Source organism: Pocillopora damicornis, chromosome 9, assembly GCF_964200805.1.
Source record: "Pocillopora damicornis chromosome 9, jaPocDami1.2, whole genome shotgun sequence".
Classification (NCBI taxonomy): domain Eukaryota; kingdom Metazoa; phylum Cnidaria; class Anthozoa; order Scleractinia; family Pocilloporidae; genus Pocillopora; species Pocillopora damicornis.
In genome coordinates this window covers 21,024,574-21,051,497 of record NC_142678.1, presented here as the reverse complement: position 1 = coordinate 21,051,497, position 26,924 = coordinate 21,024,574, and the positions used below count along the sequence as shown (strand labels likewise).

General features: G+C 39.5%; 2 protein-coding genes across 5 annotated transcripts; both read left to right on the top strand.

Moving 5' to 3' along the window:
• The first annotated feature begins 657 nt into the window (after window positions 1–657).
• LOC113679705 (uncharacterized) lies at window positions 658–12,174 on the top strand. Its single transcript, XM_027196671.2, has 7 exons — window positions 658–972; window positions 2,350–2,492; window positions 3,003–3,145; window positions 3,757–4,239; window positions 5,000–5,078; window positions 5,373–5,530; window positions 6,833–12,174. Exons 1-7 carry the CDS (start codon window positions 870–872, stop codon window positions 11,508–11,510), a joined length of 5,787 nt encoding a protein of 1,928 aa, XP_027052472.2. The 5' UTR covers window positions 658–869; the 3' UTR covers window positions 11,511–12,174.
• Window positions 12,175–13,727: 1,553 nt separating this feature from the next.
• Window positions 13,728–26,111, top strand: LOC113679685 (uncharacterized). 4 transcript variants are annotated; one of them, XM_089182294.1, is made up of 19 exons: window positions 13,759–13,944; window positions 15,831–15,943; window positions 16,193–16,295; window positions 16,896–17,000; window positions 17,258–17,388; window positions 17,680–17,786; window positions 18,050–18,167; window positions 18,492–18,642; window positions 19,038–19,110; window positions 19,292–19,361; window positions 19,575–19,660; window positions 19,920–20,043; window positions 22,227–22,328; window positions 22,989–23,134; window positions 23,227–23,431; window positions 23,631–23,733; window positions 23,770–24,147; window positions 24,597–24,698; window positions 25,187–26,111. In XM_089182294.1, exons 2-19 carry the CDS (start codon window positions 15,899–15,901, stop codon window positions 25,204–25,206), a joined length of 2,169 nt encoding a protein of 722 aa, XP_089038420.1. In that variant the 5' UTR covers window positions 13,759–13,944; window positions 15,831–15,898; the 3' UTR covers window positions 25,207–26,111. The 4 variants fall into 4 exon arrangements, with proteins under 4 accessions (XP_089038419.1, XP_089038420.1, XP_089038417.1 ...); XM_089182292.1 differs by adding an exon at window positions 14,057–14,239 and having other exon boundaries at window positions 13,767–13,944; window positions 23,631–24,147; XM_089182293.1 differs by having other exon boundaries at window positions 13,728–14,027; window positions 23,631–24,147.
• The last annotated feature ends 813 nt before the right edge of the window (window positions 26,112–26,924 follow it).

Sequence of the window (26,924 nt, the reverse complement as noted above, 5' to 3'; positions counted from 1 at the left end):
TAAGCTCTTTGATTCTTTGAGACATATTCTGAGGATGTAGACTTAGGTCCTAATTTTTAAAAATTTTGCTGTATTCGTTGTTGTTGTTGAACTCCAGTTTGCATGACGAGTGAAGTTAAGGGGGAAAGGGAGAAGGAAAGGAAGTTGAATCACAGGCGGACCGCACTATGTGTTTGTGGTTATTGTAGCCATGCGGCGATCAAAACCTATGAGGGTAGTATAATGAATAAACTCTGAAAACTTTTCGCCTTCATGGGCCCTTTGAAGCGTCCTTTTGCGCAATTACTTTTGGCCGAAGGCCATAAAGTACCACAAATGCATCGATTAACATTTCATTTAACTTTACTGAGATATTCAGACCAAAATGTGATTTAGATATGCAATTTTAAGAGCTCTATTTATAACCTTCATAGATTTTGTTCGTATCACGCCCAAATTAATTTTCCCCGTTCTCCACTATCTCTAATTTAAAGGACAGAAACCTCCCTCTTGCCATTCAAAATATACAAAATCACCATAGTGTATACTCATTTTAACACAAAATAATGCAGCGTTGTTTATCTTGATAAACTCTGCCGTAAGACGAAAAATAATGGCCGAGTGGCGCTTGACGTCAGCAGCGCTCGGATTAGGTTGCATAGCATGACGGGATTTCCCGCGCTTGCATGAAAATCTGCATTCTTTTACTAGCCCGGGAAATTCGCGTGTGAAACAGCTGAAATTCTGCTTTAGTTAAGGGCAGATTTTACGCCGTTTCCTGTGGTTTCGTGCTCAATTATCCCCTTTCGTCGATATCGATGGTCGACCTGTAAGAGAACTTCCATCAGGCGAAATTACGAGTTCGATATAATCGACAAAGATCCCAAATCATGTCTTCTAATCGTCGAGCGTCAGTTCCAGCAATCGGTCTTCGTCGAAGTCCGCGAAGAAGAACGAAAACTCCTTCAGTGAATGAACTTTCAAAGAAGTACAGTAAGTAACACAAATTTTCATTCTTTATACATCGTTTTCGTTTTTGTTACGGGCTCCTAACTAGCGGAGCTTCTCGAAGACGTCTTTGTCGTGGAGGTTTTTGTTTCGTCTTTTCGTTTTCACGCCGCTGTGTGAATCGTCATGGCAGCTGTGATATTGTTTTCAACAAAAACTACGGGATGTTGGCTTATTTTACCGTTGAATTTTTAAATTTCCATTAAATTTTGTCATGTTCGTCCACATTTTCAAAGATCGGAGTAAAATTTAGTTAAGTTTTAATCCTTTGAGTCCGATCGCGTCTTGGTGTCCTCTGACTGCGTCGGTTACATGCTTTCACTTAGAAGACAATCATCAGACGTCAAGATATCACCGCTGTTCTTGTTTAAAACTATTCCGGTTAAAAATCTTTGGCGTCGTGACGAGAAAGTCACATTATGTGATCGCTAGGTAGTATTTTGATTGTATTGGACGACAGGTTAATTGAAGCTGGAAGTTAGTGTATAAAACAGACCAGCTGTTATATTTTTGATTCAAGTGCTTCATTTTCCTGATGAATTATACATCCTCCTCAGGTTGCTCTTAAGTATGCTTTCATTTTAGTTCCTTCTAGAAAGCATTGTCGATCACTTCCATATTGATTATTTTCTATAATCCCCACTGTAGTATAGTTGTTTACAAGAAAGAAAGCTGCACTTGATATTTTTATGCCTTAAGCCTTCCCCACAGAATGTTTTGTTTTCCATCACCCTCCCTCTCTTGAATATGGGTTGCTAGGTCCAACAAAAAAGGGAGGGAAATGGGGAAGAATGGAAAGATTTTAATCAAGGAAGCCTTGGTTTTTGAAAAGTAAAAACAGCTGGTTACAGGTGTTATTTTGCCAATCATATTCTCAACCAAAACCCCCAAGAATTCATATCCAGACAAGAAATAGTATAAATGAATTCTGTGTGAGAAAAAATGGGTCATCTGAAAAATGGACTTTTACAAAACATCTCTTGGTGATGGCCCAAATGGTTTATTCCCAGGAATTGCTCCTGACTAATATTAACCCATTTACTCCCAAATTTTATTAGTAATTCTTCATACTGTCTGCCATACAATTATTATGATGTTACTTTGGAGAATTTGGTATTGGATCAACTGATAATCCCCTAATTGATTTTTTTCTTAATTCTCATCTCTTGTCTGCTTGATGTTGTATTGGCTTTTTAGAAGAAATTCTGTCTTGATCACTCATGGGAGTTAGGTGACAAGTACCACAGTCCACCAACCTAAAAACCAAACTTGTCATAGCTGATTTTGAGTGTATGGGTGCATTTTGTTTTTTTTAGTTCAAATATGTTCATATATGATTGAAATGGTATTTTCCCTGTCTAGAAATAAGTCCCAGAGGTAAAAGAAGACTTGAATTTCAACACGAGAAACGCCAAGAACCATTAAAAGACTGTACATTCTACTTGGATCTTGAAAACTATCGCAAAACAGGCAGCTTAAAAGCTCGCATAAAAGAGCTTGGAGGGGTAAGAGAAGATTTTGAATTCAACAGCTTGTAAAATCCCAGTTAGAGCAACAGCATTATAAATGTGTAAAACAAACAACCAATCCCTTATTTTGCTTCATAAACAAAATTTTACTAAATCACGTCTGGTTTTATCTGTAACAGCATTTATATACATGTATCAAGGACATGAATCTTCATGTAGGGTGCTGCTGAAAGTGTGTCTGAACCAAAGATCACAATAAAATTTTAGGGTGCAGCTTGTTACTACAGTATAGAAGTGAGCCTTATCACATTTTTACTGAAAATTGCGTGAATAGTTGTGAGTCAAGGGGTTGTTAGTACCCTGATGGTGCCAAGACGCCTCTCTCTTAAAGACAACTTGAGCCTGCCTTCATTATTTGCCAGTCTTTCATGGTTCTTTTTGAAGAAAACTTCAATGAATAGGCTTAAGTTTCAGGCGGCAAACAAAGGTAATACCAGCAATGCTTTTGTTAAATAAGCTAATGATTGTTTTCAATGAATTTAAAAGGCTGTAGAAGAATTTTTGAGCAAAGACATTAGCTGTGTTGTCACCAACAAGAAAGATGCTGACAGCCGTTGCTCTCCAAGAAGCAACTCAACACCAAGCCCTAGTTTATCAATTCCAAGTCCTTTTCCAGGAAACACAAAAAGGTAAAAAAGAAATGATACAAATTACTAGCGAAGGCTAAATATCCTTCACCCTTAACACCCTAACATCAGTATGCATATTCTCCATACTGTTCTCTATGCTATTTGTAAAGGTGCTGACAAGGAGAATTTGTTTAATAATCAAAAGCTTCTTTAGTTGGTGATCATTTCCTATGTTCTCATGACCTTAATGAGTGATTCAGGGGTGAAAATGTAAGGAGAAATTAGATGCTAGTCACTGTTATGGCTCAAAGTGTTAACTTAAGGGTTTTACTCATTTTATTTTCACTCAAAAGAAGCTTATCTTTAGTGTGTGGTTGTCATTCAGATAGGGGAAACTACTACATTCTCCATCTGAGTTTTCTAGATTGACCCATAGGCCAGGACAAATTCCACAAATAGCCTATTTTTGATACAGTCAGGCCAAGTTACTGAATGTTATCAATTACGAACAAATCTCTAACAAATGACAGTTTTTCAAGCTTGAGTCCATTAATGAATCTTCCATGAAATGAATAAAACCATGGTTCAGGATTTTTAAGTGAAGCTTTCTTTAAAGTATATTTAAAAAGTGAGTAAGTATTGAATGCTTTTTCCCTTTATGATTGCTGTAGCTCATCAGCAAAAGGTTCTGCCATTCCATCTCCATTAAGTGCAGACTCATGTGGTACTGAACAAAGTGGTCAGACTTCTGCCAAACATAATATGAGGGGCAAGGCACTCGCAGCACATGCAGCCATAACCTATACGTGTGGAACAAGCAATGTCATCGCTAATGCAAGGAACTGGGGTCTTCAAATCGTTTCACTAGAAAAGATGTTAGAGAAATTGGAGCGATATGATAGCATTCCAAAGAAACCAACATCCAAAGCTTTAGTAATTGGTAGAGTAGCCAAGCAAGGCGTCAAACCTAAGGTACGAAAGCTGCACTCTCCATTCATCAAGGTAGAAGATCACAGTCGTGCTTACAAGCCCCTGGTTCATGAGTTGAAGGACTGGCCAAAGATTTACTTTGATGGGGCGTTGGGAAGGGGTCCTTTTGACCCCCCAAAGAGAGACTTGGAGCATGACTGTAGGGAGCCTGCCAAGACTAAAAGGTAGATGAAAAAAAATAAAATTGTAAAAATTCAGTGTGCCTGATACAGTGTGATACCTTTAGACATGTTAAGAAGGATGCTTCAACACTTCATTACATATAGAAGCATAACTATGTTGAGTTTGTTTAAGTTGTAAGAAATGTTGCTGAAATTAGATGGTCTGGTTTATCAAGGTTAATAGCACTAATCTATATAATTTTTTCAGTCGCATTTTGTGTGTTGATGACTGCAGTTTGCAAAATTATTTTTTTCACAGTTCTGACTGATGGTGTTCTTATACATACAGTGTCTAAGCTCTAATTAGCCATACTTACAGTCTTAACCCTTTGACCCCTGAGAGTGATTGGCATCTAATTTCTCCCAACAATATCACCCCTGAATCACACATTAAGGTCATGAGAGTAAAGGAAATGATCACCAACCAAAGAAGCTCTTGATTGTTGAACAAATTCTCCTTATCAGCACCTTAGGAAATGTATAGAGAACAGTGTGGAGGAAGTGCATACTGATGTTAATGAGTTAAGGGTTAATCATGGGGTGCTCATAGCTGACTCCAGAACCGTGTGTGGATTTCCACATGTACATATATATGAGATGTGTCAAGCTGTACTCTCATGTGGTGTTGTTTATTGCACCATATTTTCTGCATGTATTCCCAGAACAGAGCTGGCTTCTATTCTGATGGCAGCTAACTATTTTATTATGGCCGTGTGTACAATATGGTGAAGGATTTCATGATATAATTTCTTCTTTTCTTCAGAAAAAATGTTGAAGAGGATAGGAATAAAAAGAAAGGATTTTGTGAGTGCTGCTGTGTTCATTACGAGGATCTGGACATGGTAAGTACATATACTCCTGCCATTAATATTTTGCATAGCTTCTTCGTGGAAAATTGGTAAAAGATCCAGCCATTTGAAACTAAAGAATTTATCTCCACTATCTGCAAATAACCTTTTTTTTTTCTTTGAGAGGAAAGAGTCTTTCCCAATAGAGCAACATAATAAAATGTAGCCTAGCTCAAATCCAGATCTGAAGTCCATTTGACCATTGTTTTTCCCACACATTTCAACAGAAAGGTTTCTTTGAAATTAAATTCGTAAAACAACCCTTATTTGTAATAAATTTTCCTCCAGCATCTTCACAGTGACCGTCATCAGGCATTTTCGAGGGACTCATCTAACTACAAAAGCCTGGATGAACTGATCAGAAGAGGACCAAGTTTGCAAGACTTTTTGGAAAATATGTTGTTAAAACATCAGCAGAAAGAGAGGGAAAAGAAAGAGGAAAACAGGTAAAAATTAGCTTAAATAATTTTACTGGGAAGGAACAGCTTAACCAGGGTTCTCAGTAGAATTTTGTACAGCCGTTGCTTTGGTAGTTACAGGCGTAACCCTAATATACACGCCCTTTGGGCGTGTAACTTGGGCCCATAGGGCCCAAGCTGCTAGGGGGGTCCGGGGGCATGCTCCCCCGGGAAATTTTTTATTTAAGATGCTCAGAAATGCTTTTTCCTTCATTTTGGGGGCATATTTTCTCACTTTCTCCAAACAAGTTTAAGTACATTTTGTAATCTGTTCAGTGGCTTTGAACTACGGAAAGTTGAAATTATCTCTTATCAAACTGAAAACTACACTGCAATATTCAATGAAATATTAACCTGCAATAACAATGCTTTGCTTTCTGAGTTAATGGCATTCATTTTATACAAAAATAATTATTAGGTAACCAGTCCTCTCCAAATGGGGGCACCCACTTACAAAAACTAATTCTCAAGGCCACACTGACCCAGTAACTGCTATATATCTAAATGAGAAAGAGTATAAGATAGCGCAAATATTTGTTAATGAATGAATCGGCCATGTTTTTGCACGTGGAAAGACGACATCTGCGAGAAGCCTGGGTTCAAATTTACAAATTCAATATGGCGGCCATATTCAACGTTGCGGAGACGTGAAGCGATTGTTCGGTTATTCTATGGTCTGCAAAAAGGCTATTCACTTTGACAACTAAAACCGAAGAAAGGTACATTGCGAAAGCAACTAACAGTCAATAGTTTACCCAGCAATTTACTCAAAAAGCCGTTCTTTTATTTGCATTTGATAGACGAATTGATCTACTGGTTGAAGCACTTTGACAGCCGTAACACTTACCTGTGACACCCGTGACAGGTGTTACGGGTTACGGGTTCAACTGAGAACCCTGGCTTAACAGAAGATATTGGTGAACGCCCACTGTATCTTTCTCCATTGGGGGTGAAGTGTGTAAATGTAAACTTATGAAAATATTGCAGGAAGGTATTGCGAAATGTCTTCAATCTATAGGCATATTCTAAGACCTGTTTTTACAGTGAAAGCGAGACAGGTTTGGTGAAGGCTACTTGTTCCGCGCATTATTTCCTAAAGCTCTTCTCAACATAGCTACTTCTATCTTTCAATGCTTTGTATCTTTAAATGTTTGGGAAAATCGCATTTTGACTACAGAAGGTTAAATAAATACAAGTGTGCACATAATTATAGCTTTTAAATTTTCAGTCAGTTACTTGAACTGTACAGTGTAGTTTATTCATTTCTTTGCCTCTGTTCTCATGATTTAGGACTGAAATTCCTGGTTCTCAAAACTCCGTCGCGGTTGAAGCTGAAGAAAAAACACCATCAAAGCAAAACAACCAGGAAATGATTCCAGTGTATCAAACTCCTCCAGACCAAGGCTTCAATGAAAATGAAGGCTGTCAAACACCCATCAACCCCTCGCCTGAGAGACCTGCTTGTCGCACATCTGCCACCAACTCCACCCCCGAGAGGAATTGTACTGATTATGATACTCCAAGGAAAACGTCAGGACGGAGAATCGGCAAAGGTTCTTTTGAGGTCAAAGAGGCTGAAAGGCGAGAATTGCGCAGCAGTCCCAGACGCTCTGAAAGCAAAACGAACAGCCCAGGAGAGGATGCATCCGCACGTACAGTTGGGTATTTTAGAGAAAGGCGTGTAAACTTGGTGAAAACGAGTGTGAAGACAGCTTCAGAACGGGTAACCAACACCAGAGTACGGTCGTCGTCTTTAAGTCCTACTGCGACGTGTTCTAAAAGCGATAAATATGCGTCTTCTCCGGCATCTCGTGAAGACCTCGAGAAGAGCCAATCTAAAAGAAGAAAGAGAGTATCTCCCGCCCAAAATGTGGAGAAAAAGAGTGCAGATGCGAAAATGCACACCCACGAACAAGGATCTTCCGGCGAGGATGGTAGTAAAGTTAACCAACAACCTAAGTCGAGTGTTTTTCGTTGTAACATGGCGAGTTGTGACGAAGACAGCGTTGTCCGAACGAAGCTTCGACCTAGAAGACCCCATTCTGATAGAGGTGAAGTCGACCTGGTTAAATGTAAAGCTAGTTCGTCAGACGAGTCCAGACTGGAGCTCCAACATAAAAATATCGGGAGAACACGTCTAAGGCAAGCTGGAAAGGAAAATTTTTGTGAAACTTTCGAGTCTACAAATCAGATAGCAGATGAACAACTAAAAAGAAAGAAAAAGTATAGCGTTGACTATCTCATTACTCATGCTTCTCGTTCACAAGGAGAGAGCAAACAAAACACCCAAGGAGAAAGTCCTAAATCAAAGAACATTCGATCTGCTAGAAGAGAAAAGTTGTCCGATTGTTGCGATGAAAACGAGCAGCTAGATGAATCTCATGAGGAAATAATTCAAGACCTAGAGCATAAAGTAGATATGGAGAGTCCCAGAAGTACGCGGGATGCATCGGTTGTTAAGCTGAAAAATTCCATCATGATCCGTGAAGCTCCCGCGACAGAGAGTGACATGCAAAAAGGCAAGATGACGTCACTTGAAACAGAAGTACAACAAGAGTCGGAAATCAGGATGGAAAGTCGGAAAAGGTCATGCCTAAGGTCAGCTACGAAGGAAAGTCATCATGAATCATGTCAAGAGGATGGGGGCCATGCGTCTGCTCATGTGGAGATGCCTACAGAAAATGAAAAAGAGAATGCTGTTAAGTCGTGTGAGGCAAATGGTTCGAAAAGTTTGGGACAAGATATTGGAATGGAAGGTTCCATGGGGTCGTGTCGTAGCTCTGCTGCAAGTGGGAATCATGGTGGACTCTGTGACAGAAAACCAAATTTCGATACTTCGCCGGAAACTATACCGGAAGACACCCAGATGGAAAGTCTGGAAATGTCCTGTCTTGGTAGTATTTCGCGACCCAAAAGATCTGGATCGCCAAAAACAGGGGAGGAAAAAGGAGAGCAGAAAACACGAAGAAGAAAACAACCCTGTGATAAAATTGTCACAAGGGAGACGAAAAAGAGTGGAAAAGCGTCGAGCGATCAACAAGAAACTACGATAGCCAATGCTAATAACGACAGCGTTGTTAGATGTACACGATCACGAGTTAAGTCAGCTCCAGCTACAATGACACAGTCGCCCAGTGATTTAGATGACAAAGAGAAGACCAGAAAAACATCTTCAACGAATTCTCCGAGACTAGCAGCAGAAGTAAAGCTGGGGAAGAAAGTAGATTCGAGCGTTTGCCCGCATAGCTGTGTAGAGTCTAAGCCACAAAGAAAACTTCTCACGTCGAAAAATGAAGTTAGCGAAACTACAGAAGATATCGAAGTAAGCCAAAGCACAAAGAGCTGTTTTCATGACTCGAAAGATTCCTCACAAGTAGAGGTGAAGTTGTCTGATTGTAGAAAGTTGTGTGTTAACAGGAAAAGGCCTTTGCGAGATGTACACTCAAATTCTTCTGACACCGAGAGTATTCAGAGTTCAAGTGGAGAAACGTCATCGAAAGGACCTCCTGCCGAGGACGCTCTCTCGGATGACGACGAAAATGATCTCTCCAGTACGCCAACACTGGATCACTGTCCCTCTCCTGCAAGCTCGGAGAAATCAGGCTTTTCAAATGAAACTTCAGCGGGAAGTGGAAGGTATAGCTTGAGAAAACACGTAGAACAAGATAAGTGTGACTCTAAGCTTTGTAACAAGACCAAGTTAAAACAGAAAATCCCCGACAGCCCTGAGAGTTATCGTGAGCGGAGGGAGAGAACTGTTTCCACGGACTTTACCAGTGTTAAATCAAAATCCAGAAGTCCAAAACAAAGATCTCAGTCAGTACAAAGTTTCCAAACCAGGACATCACAGAAAAAAGTGAAAGGAGGGAATAAGGGACAGATAAATATCCAAGAGAACACGCCTTGTTGTGGAGAGGCCTTTCACGTGAAAGAATTCTCATCTGAGGCCGATTTAAGGTCCACCTCTGGTAGCCCTCGAAGTGGTCCCACTTATGACAAGTACAGCATGGGTGTGTCTGGTATGCTTTCAGCTGGGAGAAACTTGCAAGAGGTTGCCGTTGACGACGTCGACAAAATAACGGATCCTTCCTTTTCATCAGATACAATTGTATCTTTGGGAGATGTTTCCATAACTACCGTTCGTGGGTCACCCCCACGCATAAAAAGCGCTGACTACTGCGCGACGAGTAAATATTCAGGAATTCAGCTCTTGGAAGGCAGCCCACGCATCAAAAAAGATTACCATTCTGCAGCTTTTCTCGCCAAACATGGTAAGAAACGATCTGGTGTTACTCGGTTGTTTGAGTCAGATGACGAAGAGGAGGAGGACTTTTATGGCTTTGATGTGCCGCAGTTCCTTGGTTCGTTTTCATCTGAAGGAGAAGATTTGAGTTATAGGATCAACTCCATTGTGGAGAATATGAATGGTGGTTCTGATGAGGCCACTCTGGGAGATACTCCGGATAATGACACTATCGAGGAGGTTAAAACTAGTTACGAGGACACGGTATTTGAGAAAAATATTGGAAGGGAAGAAGAACCGGTGGTCGAAAAGATAGAGATAATAGATGTCGGGAAGGGACATTTTGACGGAGATATGGAGATTGAACAAAATAAAGCCGCCACAGTGTTAAGAAAGATAAGGCCTACAACTTCAGTCGAGATTCACAATAGCAACTTACTTGACTCACGGCCAAGTACAGCAAAAACGTCCATAGTGGACAGCATACCCGAAGTAGATACTGACGATTTTGATGAGGATGACGATGTTTTCAGTACAGTGGCTGGCAGCACTGACGGAGAAGATGACGAAGATGACTTTGCAGTAACGTCGCCGTTCAACATCTCCAGCTGGACGCGGAGGCTAAATTCAGAGAATTTTCAGACAGAAGTCTCCGAGCAAGTAGAGGACTCCGTGACGTCGTCTACTAACATTAACTGGAGACGAAAGCGTAAATCTGAGGACCTTCAGCCAGAAGTGGGGAGGCCAACGAAGCGAAGGAAATCAGATGTAGCGACGGAGGTAGATTGCTCTTTCCAGTGTCCCCAAAAAGTTACCCCTGTTAAAACTGGAGCTCCTAAGAGACTTCGATCAGTGAGAGAAAGTAATATCGAAAAAGGAACTTCATTTACAAAAGAAGTTGATGGTTTGTTCCCGAGCAAACAGGAAGGGCCATCTTTTTTATCCGAACCAGCTCCAAGTGGATTCCAGGACAACGCTCTGTACGAAACTATTGAAGAACGGGTCAAGATACGTCGGATCATGGAACTTTCACTTAAGGAATACAAGAATTCTCAAATTGTAGGGCAGCAAAAAGACCGCAATGTGCAATCATCAGCGAAAGAAAAGGACAGACAGAAATTTCCATCCTTAAAGCCATTGAAGGGCCATTCCACAATTCGAACTTCTCCGAGAGCTCGTCCAATCAACAGCTCACCAAGTTCCTTCCCGTCACCACTCGCCGGTCCTTTTCGAAAAAGTCGGAGAGCCACGTGGACTTCTGACGTCAATGCGTTTGCGTCACCACCTCCTGCAACTTCAAGCTCCAAAGGTCGACAAGTTCGGTGTTTGACTCCTGTATCAGCGAGAACACCTTCCCAACATACTTTGAAAGAAAAACGCAGAGAGAAATTTCCACCCTTAAAGCCGTTGAAGAGCGTTTCCAGTATTCGAACTTCGCCGAGATCTCGTCCAATCAACAGCTCGTCAAGTTCCAGCCCGTCGCCACTCGCGGGCTCTTCTCGAAAGAGTCGGAGAGCCACGTGGATTTATGACGTCAATGCGTTTGCGTCACCACCCCTTGCAAAATCACACTTCAAAGGTCGAAAAGTTAAGTGTTCGACTCCTGTGTCAGCCGTAACACCTTCCAGACATACTTTGAGGTCACGCAGGTACTACCAAGACCCCGAAGATTCCTTACCACAGAAATCAAGACAAAAAAGGGACGTTTTTGCTTTTGATGAGTAACCAGAGAATTCAGATTGTGCGAAAAAGAGAAATTTGTAATTTACGAATTTGCACAGAAGTAGGGTATAGAGTATGTTTTTAAAAAAGTATATTGTACAGAGAGACATTTTAAAGAACATTGTGGTGTAAAGTCGTTCTCATGGGGAAATTTTACTAGTTCAAGGACGAGTGTATTCAGTATAGTGGAAAATAGCGTTCTATTGTTAAGTCGAATGATAAAAAGTCGTAAATATGAGCCAGTGTCTAATTTTAATTAACACAGCGTCAGATTAGTGTCTTCAGCTACAGATCGAAGGAACACTAAATCGCTAGTTTAAAAAATTCGCCTTAAGATACTTTTACGGAACGCAATTTTTTCTACTAGAACTGTATGTCAGGTCCATATCGAACTAAAGTATATTTGAATTTACAGAGACCCATTGCCCGTTTTCGATTTGTGGAGTTTTTCAATCTCGCAGTTTAGCTTTGTATGTATTTCATTCGTATTGTTGACATCTCGTATATTACATCGAGTTTGAGATTACTTGTCTGTTTATTGAATTTTATCACAAACTGTTTGTCATGGCAATCACAATGTCAGATTTTAGCCGAGTTGGTTAATATTGCATATGGGTGCTTTTTAAAGTATTTTTATATTGAACAATAAACTTTTCAGAGACACTTACTCTTATTCCTTGTTCGTCCTTGAAAGTTTTAGACCAAGAAAAATCAAAATTTATTTAAAACAAAAACTTTAAATATTACGCAGGTTGACAATTAATCAAGTGAAATCGTCTACCCTATACCTTGGAGGTGTCGTAAGCCAATAAAACATGCGCTATTTAATTTGGGAAACTGGCATGCAATCAGCTGATAGTTTTCTTGATCCATTCAGAATGTGGTTTATTTGAAGTCGATAAAAACCCCCACAGCCAAGCCTCGGTGGGTTTGCATTCATTTGAGTACAATTGATTTAATTGTCTTTTAAAGCCTTGCAAATAGCTTTTCGTTGATGACAAGTTTGAGTTCAATCGAAGTCACGGTGTTGAAGAGACTTGACAGTGAAAAAAAAAACACCAGGTAAGAGTCGCTATCAACTGAAATGAGCTGTGTAGAATACCGGGATATTTCTGCTTGCGATTGAGAGAAAATAGCAATTTCTTCTACGAGCGTGAAACTTCATCCTTTTTTTTTATTCTCTTTTCTCTCTTCTTATTTCGCTGAAGTAGGTTGTGCGTATTTTAGACACGATATGCAACGAATGAATATATTTCGTATTTTGCTTATCGCAATTCCGTGAAAGGTTTGCCGGTGTAAATTACTGACAGGGTCGCAAATCTTTGGAAAAAGTGACTTGATTCCCTTTTTAGATATTTTTATTTATTACTATTCCTATTTTTCATTTCACCATGTCTAAAGTTAATAAGTCGGTTGCGTGCTTTTTTCTTTTTCTGGCAACATTTTCCATCTAATTTTGAATCAAGCTACTCGGACACCCCGCTTGTTTTAATAGGTTTTTTTTAATAGTATCGAAAATGATAAAGCTGACTGGAGTAACGGTGAGAAAAATATTAAAATTAGATAAAACAAAAGAACATCTTGAAAACAATACAGATGCACATCGATAAGTTAGGATGCAAATGTGTTGAGAAGGAAAATTGTCCGAGAAAGTTATAGACGTTGCTTTTTTTTTCTTTTCTTTTTTTTATTATTGTTTAAGTCTGTTTTGTTTTTCCTTCTCCTTCTGTGCGCTGCTTCAGAGGAGTCATCATAAAGATTTTTCGGAAGGTGAAATGACTAAAACAATATTTAAATCTGTTATGTATTTCATTAAATTGAAAACTCTAGAAGGCAATTTCTATTCAATAAAAATTCAATTAGAACCAGCGCTGTCTTTCGATTCAAAATATATAAAAGAGCGTAATTAGAATTAAATGCTCTTAGGCGCGCTTCGTTTTGATTTTTTAAGTTTAAAAAACACTTTTTCCCACCGCTTGTTAGTTCCAACAAACAGTCGACACCGAGAAAATTTAAGTACAGCACATACAAAGTTCCAGAAAAAGAGTACAAAGCTTGCGCTCAGGGTCATAGCAGCCAAAAAAATGATAGATTCAACTAGTTTAAGGTTTTCTGAGTATGTCTGTGGCTATGCACGTCGGCATGTTTGCTTTTTCTAGTATAGGTGAAATAACAATGTGTACGGTTCAGGTAATGTGATGCAAAACAGTAGCGTGGGAGTCTACAAAAGCGGAAGTCATGCAACATCGCTCGTTCACCGGAAGTTTCAGAGAACACTGTTCATTACGCTTCATGTTGTTTGTTAATCGTTCCAGACTATGCGGTAAACACGTTCTAGTCAGTGAATCCAATCGAACACTGAATCAATTTGGCATCGAAAATTGTGTACACAGCAAACTCTGATGACACGATTTGGTAGAATTATGCAGAGCGAAAGGTATGGAGTTCCAAGGGCGTTTTGGTAACGAAAGCCAATGGGTTTTGAGGGGTGAACTGTTTTGACGGCGTGAAGTAATTGACGTAATTCAAAACTACTTGTTTTTTTTTAGATCAAACAGTGTCTGTTGTCTGTTTTCACCTTGGCAAACAACGCACTATTTCTCTTAAACGCTAAACGCGCAATGTAGAAATCGATGACCACGTTCAATCAAGATTGGATGACATATGCTAATATAGCTACAGGAACTGATCGATGAGAAGGGAGAAAGCATCGCTCGTTATGAAATAAGCAGGCAGGTTACACAGTTAGACACTTTTGCGTTGCTAACATGTCATAAATATTCTCCGCGAAACTATTTTATGACTGACTTGACTTAAACAGGCAGGTTACACAGTTAGACACTTTTGCGTTGCTAACATGTCATAAATATTCTCCGCGAAACTATTTTATGACTGACTTGACTTAAACAGTGATGTCAAATTTTCCGCAATTTGTTTTACGTTGATTAATTTATTCTTGTCATGTAAATTTTTTTTCGGTGGTTTTAGCCATAAAAAGCTGCGTTATTGTGTATGTAGACGTTGCAGAATCTCTCTATCCGTGAGCAACATTACTGGGATTTTGGATTTTTAAATGCTGGCTTTAAGACAGCGACTTTCTACATCAGAGTAGCTTGCACAAGTCCGACGCGTACTCACGAACTGACGCGTTATCACTCAACCTTATCGCCCAACAAAGGTGCAGCAGCATCTGGTCGTAATATTGAGATCTAGAAGATATCATTATTATCTCGCGATTCAAAGAACAAAAGACAAAGCTTTATTGTTACTGTTTTAACCGTGAATAGCGACTGCAATAGTTTTACAATATTTTTTTGAGTTAAATCGTCGGAACAGTTTGGTAGCATTGGTGTAATTGCAGCGATTTCAAATCAACGTGCTGATCATGCATGTCGTTCTTATTTCATTGCCTGCTGTAAGTTGAGACCAACACACGATAGCGACCAAAAATAAATTACAAACTGCTACTGAGCTAATACATTACCCACTGACTACCAAATATGTTTCAGGAAACACCCTCTTTCTCTTTACCACAGTCAAGCGACTTTCTTTCTAAAGTTTTGCCTGATCATGTCATAATTTGATTTTACGCTCCTGTTGATCTGTTGCTTTAATTAAAAAGCCGGAAATCGAAAGCATAACTGAGATGTTAAGCCTTCTTGTTTTTCATTCCGCAATTGTTCCGAGTCATCCACCATAAAAGCGGAAGACTAAGCTTTATAAAAGAAAAATTTGTATCAGCAAAGTAATTTTAATTTCATGTTGACAAAGTAAAATAGCAGACGTTGGATCTTCATGTGATTACTTCGTTAACTATCTTGTGGCTTCAGTATTTCGTTCTTTTAGCTGGTTTTTGACTATCACCGGATAGTCAAATATTGTGACGGACGAACGGTTCGTCAAAATATCTTGCGTTAAATGAAATACAGGTCATTTTTTTTTTGTCTGCGGGAAAACTTTGCGTCTTAGGAAAAAGTTGAACCGGACAATTGAGTCACACTGCATTTGAACTTCCTCCAGAAGCAATCATTCAAGAAATTGTCGTCTCGAGTCAGCATCTCTACTTCACGCCGTGAGCCCAGAAAATTCACCACCGCATAGAGAATACCTTGTAAATTTAGGAAACAGTGGCATTTCATTTTATTTTTTTCATTTAACACACGCAATCCTGTCTCGTGTCATGTTCGTTTGAAATAAAAAATACTTTCGTTGTACAGTGTTGTTGTTATTGTTGTTAGAATTCACGTCATTTTCCTTGAAATACAAATCACTGAAGCCCCAATCATTTTCAATTCACTGATACGTTTCATTTTTGTATTACAGAAAACTAAGAGGAATCAGAGCAGCCGTATCGACGCACAGCTGAGACGTGTTAATTGGTTGTTGATAACATGACTTTGTCTATCAAAACCGGAGTGACTGTTTTGCTTCTTTGTGTAAGTAGTTAGTTAATACTGAGTTGAAATGGACCAAACTTCGGTTTTGGATGGTAAAATCAAAGTTATCGACCTTGTTGGGAGGGGCACCGTAAAATCTGTCAAATTTTGCGGAAGTTTGTCTACGCTTGTGTGATGAGAGGCAAGGAAAGGAGATGAAACACAAGTAGAGAAATGAGGAACCAACTTTAAATTATTTAGCTCACTTTTTTAGTTCGCGTCATCTGAGTGTTTTTATTGTTTTTCTAGTTGGTTTTTATTTCATCAACCCTGGAACAGGATCTTAAGACCATTAATGACAAATTAAAACAGTTCTGTGAAAAGAACCCACAAAACTACATTAAAGATCCAGGTAAGCTTGCGGCGGAAAGTGCAACTTGTCATAATTTACAAATTGCGACAGCAATGCGAATTTAAGGTCTTCATCGGGTTAGCTTGTAACACGCTAATTCTTCTTTTATCTTACCAACTCTTCAATAGTTTTCAGAGGATAAAAAGTGTTTCCTGCGTAGCCTCAAAGCCAGATGTCTATCTTTGAGAGAAAAAAAAAACTAAGAATAGGCGCACAAGGGAGGAATTGTATCACGCACTTCGCTCTAGTCACACCGGTTGCTAAGAGGAGCTAGTGTTCGTTGCTAGGCTTGTGCGCGCGATGCATTGATCTTTCCCGCCAAACCGGAAGTAAACAGACATTCACGATTTGTGCTCACCTGAACGCGACGCTACTTCATTGTAGTCATCTCCGAAACTAATCGTTCACGTTCCCCTGCAACTTTTTGGGCCCCTTTGATACTTCTGAGAGGAAGAGGCACATTGAGAATACCACTATCCTCCCTAAAAACGCAGCATCATGACCCACGGCCTTAACTTAATCTTTTTATTTGGAAATCCTGCGGACTATTCAACAAATAACCATGGCTCTCAATAACTGACACTTTCGATTTTTTTAAAGGTGTTGTGAAGTGCAAATTACTTTATGATGTTGCTTGCTGGAAGGAGACTCTTGCAGGCCAAACAGCCGTACAACCCTGTCCTTTCCTACTGTTTTCGACAAAAGGTAAACGCAAGAATCACTATTTGAATTCGATTCCTTCACTCGAATACCCTGATTCTTATTGATTAGCGGCTTTTGAAAGTGATATACCGTTTCCCCATTCACTTACGTTTTAAAACTTGAAATATATGGCATCCTTTAGCGTTGTTTCTTTAACTCCCCCAAAAGATGCTTCTCAACTCAGTAATCAAACCGATATGCTTCCGTACGGGCGATACAGTACATCCTAAAAATCTGAAAATATTGGTTAACTCTTTCAGATAATATTTCTCGCCGTTGTGATAAGGAGGGTAACTGGCAAGAGATGAACGTAACAAAATGTCACAGACTTACACCAAAGGAAGCAGCTGATAAAGGAAGGCAGGCATCTAACACACCAACGAAGAAACAGGTAAACGAAAAAAGAAAAATCTTTTTACATATAACGCACATATCAAGAAATAATCAATGGAACAAGCAATCTTTGAATGGTTCATTTGAACTTTCGAACTTCAGTCACATATTATCGTCATTTCGAGAGAAAATATTCGTTTCGAAGAAAAAAGAAAACTCTTCGACATGTTGCCCGCTCTCATTCCTCACGAATACCGAGTGCAACCCTGACTTAACTATCCATACGAACTTGAAATTAATGGCTCGATTTGTTGATTTATTTATTTTGCTTCTTTTGTTTCTTTCATAGGATGACTCTCTTACTCATGCTCAGCGTGTGCAGCGGTTGTATATCGCTCTCTCTTGGATCGAATTTTTTGTCCTGCTGCCAGTATTCATACTGATCTGCATCGTCATGTAAGTGGATCTTTAATTCCATCGAGTCGACGTGTAAGGTGATGGTCGCAAGAAAACCTTACTAATCGTCAAAATGGTTTTCTTGTCTTCGAAAGTAGGTCCTAAACATATAATTTATGAAACAGTTTACACGAAGAAAGAAATATGAAAAGGAGGTATTTTGTGCACCCACTTTTAGGTTTTTCCTTCACTGACAGTCACCCTTTACTTGAAAAAAATAATCTACTTGTCTTAGACATCGATGTCTAATTTTACATCAACAGGGGCCGTGAAAATGATCGATTTATTTTGCATAATCATCTTATCTTGGCGTTTATTCTTCGCATCATCACTCTATTCATTTATCACTATGGGAAAATGGGAGAGACAGATTCGAACACGGTAAGACTCCTTCATTTTCTCCTACTTTCATCATTTTTTAAATCAACTTTCAAATCTTGCAACGCTTCTCCTCATTCCCCACACCCCCAGGGATATGAATTTTTAACCAGGGAAATCTGGCAACATTTATTGAGGGGAAGGAGGGGGGGGGCAATTATCTGTGATCTTGATATGCCAGTCTTCCATCTAGGAGGAAGGACGGGTTTCCTAAGTTGTTTAACATGCTACACAACACCCGAGACAAGTTTCCCAGTGCGAGTAAGTCTGATATGCAGATTATACTTTAATCTTTTAAGAGTGATCTTTATGCCTTCCTTCATACAGGCCGTTTGCAATGCATTCTGGTTATTGAACCGCTACTTTGCGGCTTCGGAGATAACGTGGATGCTCAATGAAGGGGTTTTTCTATTGCGCATGCTCGCGTATCCCTTTGACAGCGAGTCATATCTATGGTACTATTATGTCTTCGGTTGGGGTAAGTTTGGTCAAATCAAGGCATAAACTACACTTTTTCTAAGTAACAAATCGAAATTTTCATCCATTTCCAGTTTAGAAATAGGGAAACCTTCCAAAAGTAATGCACGGAAAAGATTACAATGATGATTCAAATGGGTATAAACCCGTGTGATATATACATGGTAAATCGAATTGTTTACCTACTCACTCGCAGAATTATTAATTTTTAATTATTAATTGTTCATTTTCTACTTTTCGCACACTTTTTTCATCTCTTCATCAATTCAACGCAATTCACTTTTTGTTTCGCGCGGCTGAAAAATTTTACAGAATAGCATAACAAATGTTCTTACCATTTTGCAAGTTTTTAGAACAACACTGTTTTATATTCGTTTCGTCTTTCCTATATAACAGGTTTTTCCGGTTTTCTGACGTTCTGTGTGTACCTTCCATACATGCAGTTTAAGATTTCAAGAGTTTTTTCAAGGTCAGCTACATTTATGCGCTTGTTTGTTTATTTTTGTTGTTGTTGTTGTTGTTGTTTTTCTTATGCGTAGCCTTGTATTTTTTTTTTCATTGAAAATTCATCGTAAATTTTAGATCGGGTGCGTATATCTCAACTTTCTCGTAAATTATCTGACCCATCTACTCTACTGATTTTGTTTCAGTTGTTGGGTGAGACACAGTCAGTCAGAGCACATGCTGGTGTTGTATGTTCCATTATCCATCATGTTGCTGGTAAGAAGAAAAAGCTGTCAAGTATATGCCATTTTCCACCAGAGAGGGGTGGATCCTCAGCTCAATCCCTGAGATCCCAAATCAGAACTGTGGCTATCCTCCTTCTTTAGGAAACGAATACTTTAAAACTTACAGGCCTTCGTAATCCCTCCTTAATCCTAATCAGAAAATCAGTTGATGCTTTGAATTTCTGCTTTGTTCTCTTTATCACAGATCAACTGTGGAGTTGCAGTCTACGTAATTCGAATGCTCACCAAAAAACTCAAGAACTCTCATTCATCACAAATGAATGCTATCAAGTGAGTATCAGGAAAAAATGTGACATGTGGCTGCATAGATTCAAATTTTAAAAAAAATTAGTTTATTCACATCCGAAACTAGTCTCCTTCGCTCCTTTTTTTTTTTATTTTTTTTTTTTAATGTCACAAAACCGCTGCGTGACAAACCGCTGCGTGACAAACCGCTGCGTGACATACCAAAGAATGGCTGTGAAGGAGACTGGTAAAAACATGTGTTTTCCCGATTGATGTTTCTTTAATCTTCCGCTTGCACCAATAGGAAAAGTTCCAAGGCGCTGGTGGTTCTGGTATCACTCCTGGGAGTTATCTACCTTCTCGTTTTCTATCAGCCAGGGAACAATCCTTCTTACGATTATTTCGTGGCTGTTGCTTATCCCTTCCAGGTACGTTTAACTTTAATGCTAAATAAAAATATTATTTTGCTATTTAGCACCAAACAGAACTTATATTTGCATCAGGTAAGATTCAGTTATTTCCCTCAAATGACAAATATTCAATGCCGACTTTTCTTCCTCTCGATCCATGAAACTTTGCCAATACCCAGCCATATTAACCAGGCGCTTGGTGAATAATGCCACTGCTAAAAATCTCATCATTACTACTCCTAGAACTTCATGTATTTACTTTTTACCTAAAATCCACAAACCTAACAACCCAGGTCGACCCATCGTTTCTGCCTGCAGTTGTCCCACTGAACTTATTTCCAGCTATTTAGACAAAATTATGGCACCTATCGTCAAAACTCTACCGTCTTACATTAAGGACAGCCAACACGCACTTGAAATTTTTCGTGACTTTAGTTTCCTCGACCAAAACAAACTTATTTTCACCATGGATATAACATCTCTTTACACTGTCATTCCCAATGACGAAGGTCTCCGGGCCCTCAAACATTTTTTTGATCTACGCACTGTTAAAGAACCTAGCTCTGAAACACTGCTCCGTCTGGCCGAACTAGTACTCACACTCAATTGTTTTTCATTCGGTGGTAACTACTACAAACAAACTAATGGCGTGGCCATGGGTACTAAAATGGGACCCAGCTACGCCAATCTTTTTGTAGGTTTTATCGAACACCAATTTTTTAGCCAATACCACGGCCCAAAACCTCAACTCTACGGCCGCTACATTGACGATTGCATCGGCGCTACCTCCTCTACCAAGGAGGAGCTCACTCAATTTATAACCGCCGTCAATTCTTTTCATCCGGCTCTTAAATATACCTGGCAAATTTCCGACACTTCTTTAGCTTTTCTAGACATCAAAATTTCAATTGAAGGCAACGGCTTATGTACTAGTGTTTACTACAAACCCACAGATTCACATAGTTACTTGTTGTATTCATCCTCACATCCATCACACGTCAAGAACTCTATACCTTTTTCACAGTTTCTCAGACTTCGCCGTTTATGTAGTGACGACTCTGATTTTTCCGAAAAATCAGAGGCAATGAGCCAGTTTTTCGATAAACGCGGCTATCCTGTTTCTGTCGTTCAAGCGGGCTACCACCGTGCCCAACTAATCGATCGACAGGCAGCACTACAAACGGCTGAGAAGGAGAACACTGACCGCATTCCATTTACTCTTACATTTCACCCTCACAACCACGCAGTTAAATCTATCATTCTTAAAAATTTTAAATTACTCCAAAACGATTCAGAGACTGGCACTATCTTTTCGCAACCCCCACTTATTTCATTCAAACGCGACAAAAACATAGGCAACTTTTTAGTCAGGAGTTCATTTCAAACCTGTGACCAATCTGGAACTTTTAAATGCGCTCGCTCACGATGCAAAACTTGTCCTTTCACTCATAACGTAGAGAAAATATCGGGACCCAAAAGATCTACTAAGATCATTGATCACTTTACGTGTACCTCCGCCAATGTTATTTACTGCATAACTTGCACTTATTGCAATAAGTTATACATCGGCGAAACAGGAAGACGATTGGGTGACCGATTCCGAGAACACCTTCGCGATGTGGAAAGAAATGACAAGGACGCATCCAAACCAGTCGCTAGACACTTTAATCTTCCTTATCATTCTAAACTGCATATGGCAGTTTGCGGCCTTTCCTTACATCTAGGCAGTTCGGAAAGCCGTAAAACACTAGAACAAAAATTTATATTCCAAATCGGCACCCTCAATCCCCACGGAATCAACGAGCGCTTTTCATTCAACTAATTTATTCCTGTTTTCTCGTCACCACATTCCCACCAATGGCGTAGCTCCACTTCCTACATATAAATCCACACACAACCCACAATTCCTCTAATCGCTCTGACGAAGGGCTAACGCTCGAAACGTCAGCTTTTTTACACTTTACGGTGGCTAATTTACGTTTTCAACCCAGTTGTTAACACTAAATTACCTGCTATACTCTCCCACCGACGCAGCACCACAGTTTCTTTAGAAACTTACCCCTTTATTCGCTTGGTGAATAACACACATATATTCATGTAAGACAAAGAAGGCTTCTGCACTGAGTAATTAATTAAACAGTTCGTCAGAGAATAGGTGCTCATTACTTATGAATTCATTTTGATGTTTTTTCTCTTTTTAGGGAATCATGGTTTGCATATTTTGTGTTTTTCTGAGCGCGGAGTTTCGTGAAGCGCTCAAACGACGCTGGATGAAATGGAGATACGGAATACTGATAGAAACGGTAGGTTGTAAGACCTCGCCTTTAATACGCATTACGGACGTATGATTTCCCTAAGAAATTTTGGTTAAGCCTACCTTAGGGACCAGTCTTTATTTGCCGACTGCGGGGGGAGGGGGTAGAGGATTCTGAGGGATCACATGGTTTTCAGGCGGGAATGGAATGGAGTCAGTCATAGCCAACAGAGCATAAAGGGGATACTATTAAACTGACTGCCAGTTAACTGTCAATGAGGGGAATGGGGTGGTTATGAAAATATTAAAGAGCCTGAGAGCCGTGGATCAGGTGAATTTTATCGCGACATAACCAAATCTTCTAGCTCCCCCTCCCCACCCCTCCCCTCCACCAGGCGATAAATAGTGGCCGGCCCCCTCTGCCTACCTGAGCTCAGTGGCAGATACCGATATTGTTGGATCCAACATATAGACTGGGGACGAGAGAAACAATAACGTTAACTGTCTTAGCATGCCTGGAAATATGAAATTTATTTTGGGGCTTTTTGGAATACCTCAACTTCTTCCAAAATGACCCAAAGTTTAAAAAACGTAGCCTTCGGAAAAAATCGAACGAAGGAGAGTTTGTTTTCGTCCACTGAGTAAATAATACATTAAACTGGAGTTCCTCATGGGTCTCTTTTTTTCTTTTTAATCCACTAAATTCCAGAATCCATACTCCGCAAACGCGGGAAATGAGGAAGAGCCTGGCCCATCTTATGAACCGGAAAGAGCAAGAAGTACGACAAGAACAGAGTCCTCAGTGGAAGTACCTCCTAGAGCTCTTTCAATTACATCTTTGCGACAGCCAACAAGGTATTAAACTTCCGCTATAGTTTCCATGTAAAAAAAAATAAAATAGTGAAACCTTATTTTCCTTGCCAACTAACAATTCACAATATTTTCAGTGACCAGCTTCCAGATGAACATCCTCGTAAGCAAAGCACAGAGAGATCTTTATTGTCTCGCTCGAGTGATCTCACAAAATTTCGCCTTGCCAAGGTCGAACCGGAGCCAGTCGTGCCTGTAAGGATACAGTCAGCAGGTCCAAGGGATTGGTGCCCACCAACGCTACAAGCAGTGAAAGCCTGGGCAGAAGTCCAGTCTTCAAAGGTAGGAACAGGACTGGAAGTTTGTGTCAATCCTTTTGCTAACTGGAAGGATTATCATTCTTAAATTCTTCTCCTAATTATTAGGTTTGCCTTACATGGGGCATTCGAAATTACTTCACGAACTGAATCCTAAAAAAAAATTTAAAACATTATCTGACACAACGTACCTGTTTATGTGTTTATCTTTGTTTTATCTTTAGAAACCTGACACAACAGATCAAGGTCATTCAAATGTAGGTTTTTTTGGTAGTAAGGTTTCCCTTAGTAGCAACGTCTCTCGTGATCCGCCAAAACCAGCTGCAACGGAAGTGGTGGGGTCCAACGCACTTCTATCTCAAAATGAATTGAAATCAGAAACAAAGGATTCCGAAGAACCTGAACAGACTGACCAACCTGACGATGATACTCAGGGTGACCCAACTAAAGTTTCAACGCCACAACAAACAGAAGACCAATTTCTGGTGACTTCAAGTCAGGAGTTTGATAATGACTCTCTAGCCTCGATGGCGCTACCAGAAATGGGGCTTGCTCTGGAGAGTGAAATGTTGACAGCCAGAGTAGGCGCAAGTGTTTCTCAAGATGCTCAACCGTCAACAGGCAATGAAGAATTAAATGATTCTGCTCAAGGAATGACTTTTTGGAGTAAGGCGCGACAACTAGCTTCCCGAAGAAGGAGATCGCGAATTGAACACAACAAAGTGATATCTACAGAGGGTGGTAAGATCAGCCTCTCTTCGGAAAGGAGTCGTTTACTTTGTAGAGTCCACGACGAGCGTCTCTTTTTGTGCGTACTCAGGGGACGAACGCGGGAATCACGCGCAACCCCTCGCACGTCACTCGCCCAGCGCGCCACTTCCGCCTTATTCTTTCGTAAACGGTGTATCACCCCCACCCTGATCAGTTGTGGTAGTCCGTCACTACAATCGATGCAGGACTTGCTAGATGGTTTGAAAAAAAATAGTACTAACTCACAGAGAATAGTGATGAAATTTCCAGTTTGTTGTTCGAAGCGTCAAATGAGTTTTGAACAGCTCAACAAGTGCTCGTTCTACTGGTGGTTAATGCGTTTTGAAATTGAGTTGCCTGGCCTGACGTATTAAAAGCGGACTGGTAAATAACCTGAATGGTGAATAACGTGTTACTAATTTTGAATAATTCTTTCTAAGGTTCATTAGAGTTCCATTCATCGCACGCAGATAGATTCAAACAAGCTGAGGAGTATCGCTTAGCGTGGATCTCAAGTATTCTTCAAGGGAATAAAACACGCGGTATGTTCTAAACGCAGAGAAAGAGGTAACCGCGTCCAGAGGTCTGGGTTCGAGACTTGGCCATGTCATTGTGTTGTTCTCTATTGGACACGACTCATCACTCTCATTCCACATCCAACCCTGATTTTTAACTGGTTTTAGTTCGGCTGAGAATTAGACTACTCTACATCACTATCGAGGGCATACCCTAGTGGAAATCCCTTCCACCTTTCTGAGCTTGCAATGTAGAGTTAGATCGCGTTTACAAGCTTGCAGTCACTTACTGAGCCACCATGTTTGATCTTTGGTTAGAGGATATTGAGTTGGGAAAAGCGTGAAAAGCGTATTTGTCATGTACCTAACATGGTATAGGAATCCTTCAGAAACATAAAGAATGAAAGAAATTCTCTCCTCCAGCTGTCATAAATTTACCGGTAGAAATAAATTAATTAAAGGAAAGTGAAAACAACACTTCAACATTTAATTGTGATTTTCTTTTGTACTTACAGAAGACGAAAGTGATGTGTAAATGTTATTTGCAAGAAAGCACCCTCTTTCGATTATAAAGCATGACAGTGTGACAGCGTGACAGTGTGACAGCGTGACAGTGTGACAGCGTGACAGTGCCACGAAGCAAGAGTGTTAAAGTATGCTACAAAACGGATTTGTTTCATTCTGATATGGAATCCTCATTCGTTTACTAAGATAATGTGTCGAAGACTCTGTATACATAAATAATGAACGAAAAAATTTTATTAACAGTTTGTCAATTTTAAGAAATCGTTATTTAATTTTCTTTACTTCCTCCATCATATTGTGCCCTACATTTAGAGCTGAAGGTATCCATTTTTAAAGACAATTTGTCAGTCAAAGCAGACAGGGTGAAATGCTTGTAATTTGACCGACTGTTGTTTTTCTCAAAAGTTTGAGGTAACTGCATTTTATTACACAGTAGTGTCTGTGTGAATTGGTAAGCTGTGACCAAAACATAGAAAATGCTTTGAATTACTATTAATAGCGGCTTTTGATTGGGTGTCGAAAGTATCACGGACTTACTTTGGCTTTACTTTCCTTCGCTTTGTGATTGGTTCAAAAAATTCGCACCACCCTCTTAACCAATTAGATGTGCTAAATTAAAACCAATCGGGACTTTGTTTCTCGTGTTTTCCCGCTCTTAACGCCGGGTGCGTGGGTGTCACTTAGACTTGTAATTGGCTTATTGAGTTTACTTTTTGTTGCACGGCACTCAATCAAATGGCGCTCTATGGAATCGGATTAAATATTTTAAAAGGAGGTGATTAATACTTCCAGCAGATTTATGCTCCGCCACTTTCTATAGTGAGAGAAATGTGTGTCTTACGTACAGTCAAAACAGTTTAAAATTATTATCTATACCCCGAAATCAGATATATGAATAAATAAACATGTAACAAATGCTAATGCTTCTCTGCTTGGTTCCGCGTTTGTGGTAAAACATGCCACCATGTTTAAAAATTCGAAATTATTAAAATTTAGCCATTTGGAAAAAAATACAAGGTTATACAATGAATGAATTGAAGATAACTTCAGTTAAGTTTTTTCAACCTGAGTAGCGATGTTCTTGATTCAATATCAAGGATTTATTTATCGCAAAAACAGAAGCCATTAATTTCATTTGTAATAATTAATTATCTCTAATCAACCAGCTTTTCACCGAGTAACAGACAGGCGAATAATTTTCATGATCAGAGAACTGTGCCTTTTCGAATAGTCTATTTTACAGCTGTGTGTTTGGTTGCCAAGCCTTTAAACAGGAGTGAGGCTAAGGTTGACCTTGTTATGATACAAACTTTGCCGCTTTTAAAATGTAAATTACTTTGTTATCATGCTAACTAGATACTGGTCTCTATCACAACATGGTCAACTTCAGCTTCACTCCAAATCAAAGGCTTAGCAACTAAGTACACAGCTGTAAAATGGCCTATTGCTTCTTATCCTCAACAGCCAAAACAATTAGTTACATTTCATATAACAGAGTTAAGGTTTTCATTGTTTCTGTCGTTTCCATCATTTTCAGCATTGAAATAATAATTATTATAATAATAATTATTATAATAATAATTATTATAATAATCATTATAATTAATATTATTATCATTTTTCATAATTATCATTGCTATTAAAATAATTATCGTTGTTTTTTGTTTTTTTTGTTTTTTACCTATTGATCTTCTTGTTGAGTGTTATCTGGCTAACAACGACTTACGT

Bases quoted from the DNA above. Each gene is read 5' to 3' on its own strand.
- LOC113679705 (XM_027196671.2), top strand. From the start codon at position 870: ATGTCTTCTAATCGTCGAGCGTCAGTTCCAGCAATCGGTCTTCGTCGA. The intron at 2,493-3,002 runs GTAAGAGAAGAT...TGAATTTAAAAG, and splicing joins GCATAAAAGAGCTTGGAGGG to GCTGTAGAAGAATTTTTGAG. The intron at 5,531-6,832 runs GTAAAAATTAGC...CTCATGATTTAG, and splicing joins GAAAAGAAAGAGGAAAACAG to GACTGAAATTCCTGGTTCTC.
- LOC113679685 (XM_089182293.1), top strand. From the start codon at position 15,899: ATGACTTTGTCTATCAAAACCGGAGTGACTGTTTTGCTTCTTTGT. The intron at 15,944-16,192 runs GTAAGTAGTTAG...TTGTTTTTCTAG, and splicing joins TGACTGTTTTGCTTCTTTGT to TTGGTTTTTATTTCATCAAC. The intron at 16,296-16,895 runs GTAAGCTTGCGG...ATTTTTTTAAAG, and splicing joins AAACTACATTAAAGATCCAG to GTGTTGTGAAGTGCAAATTA.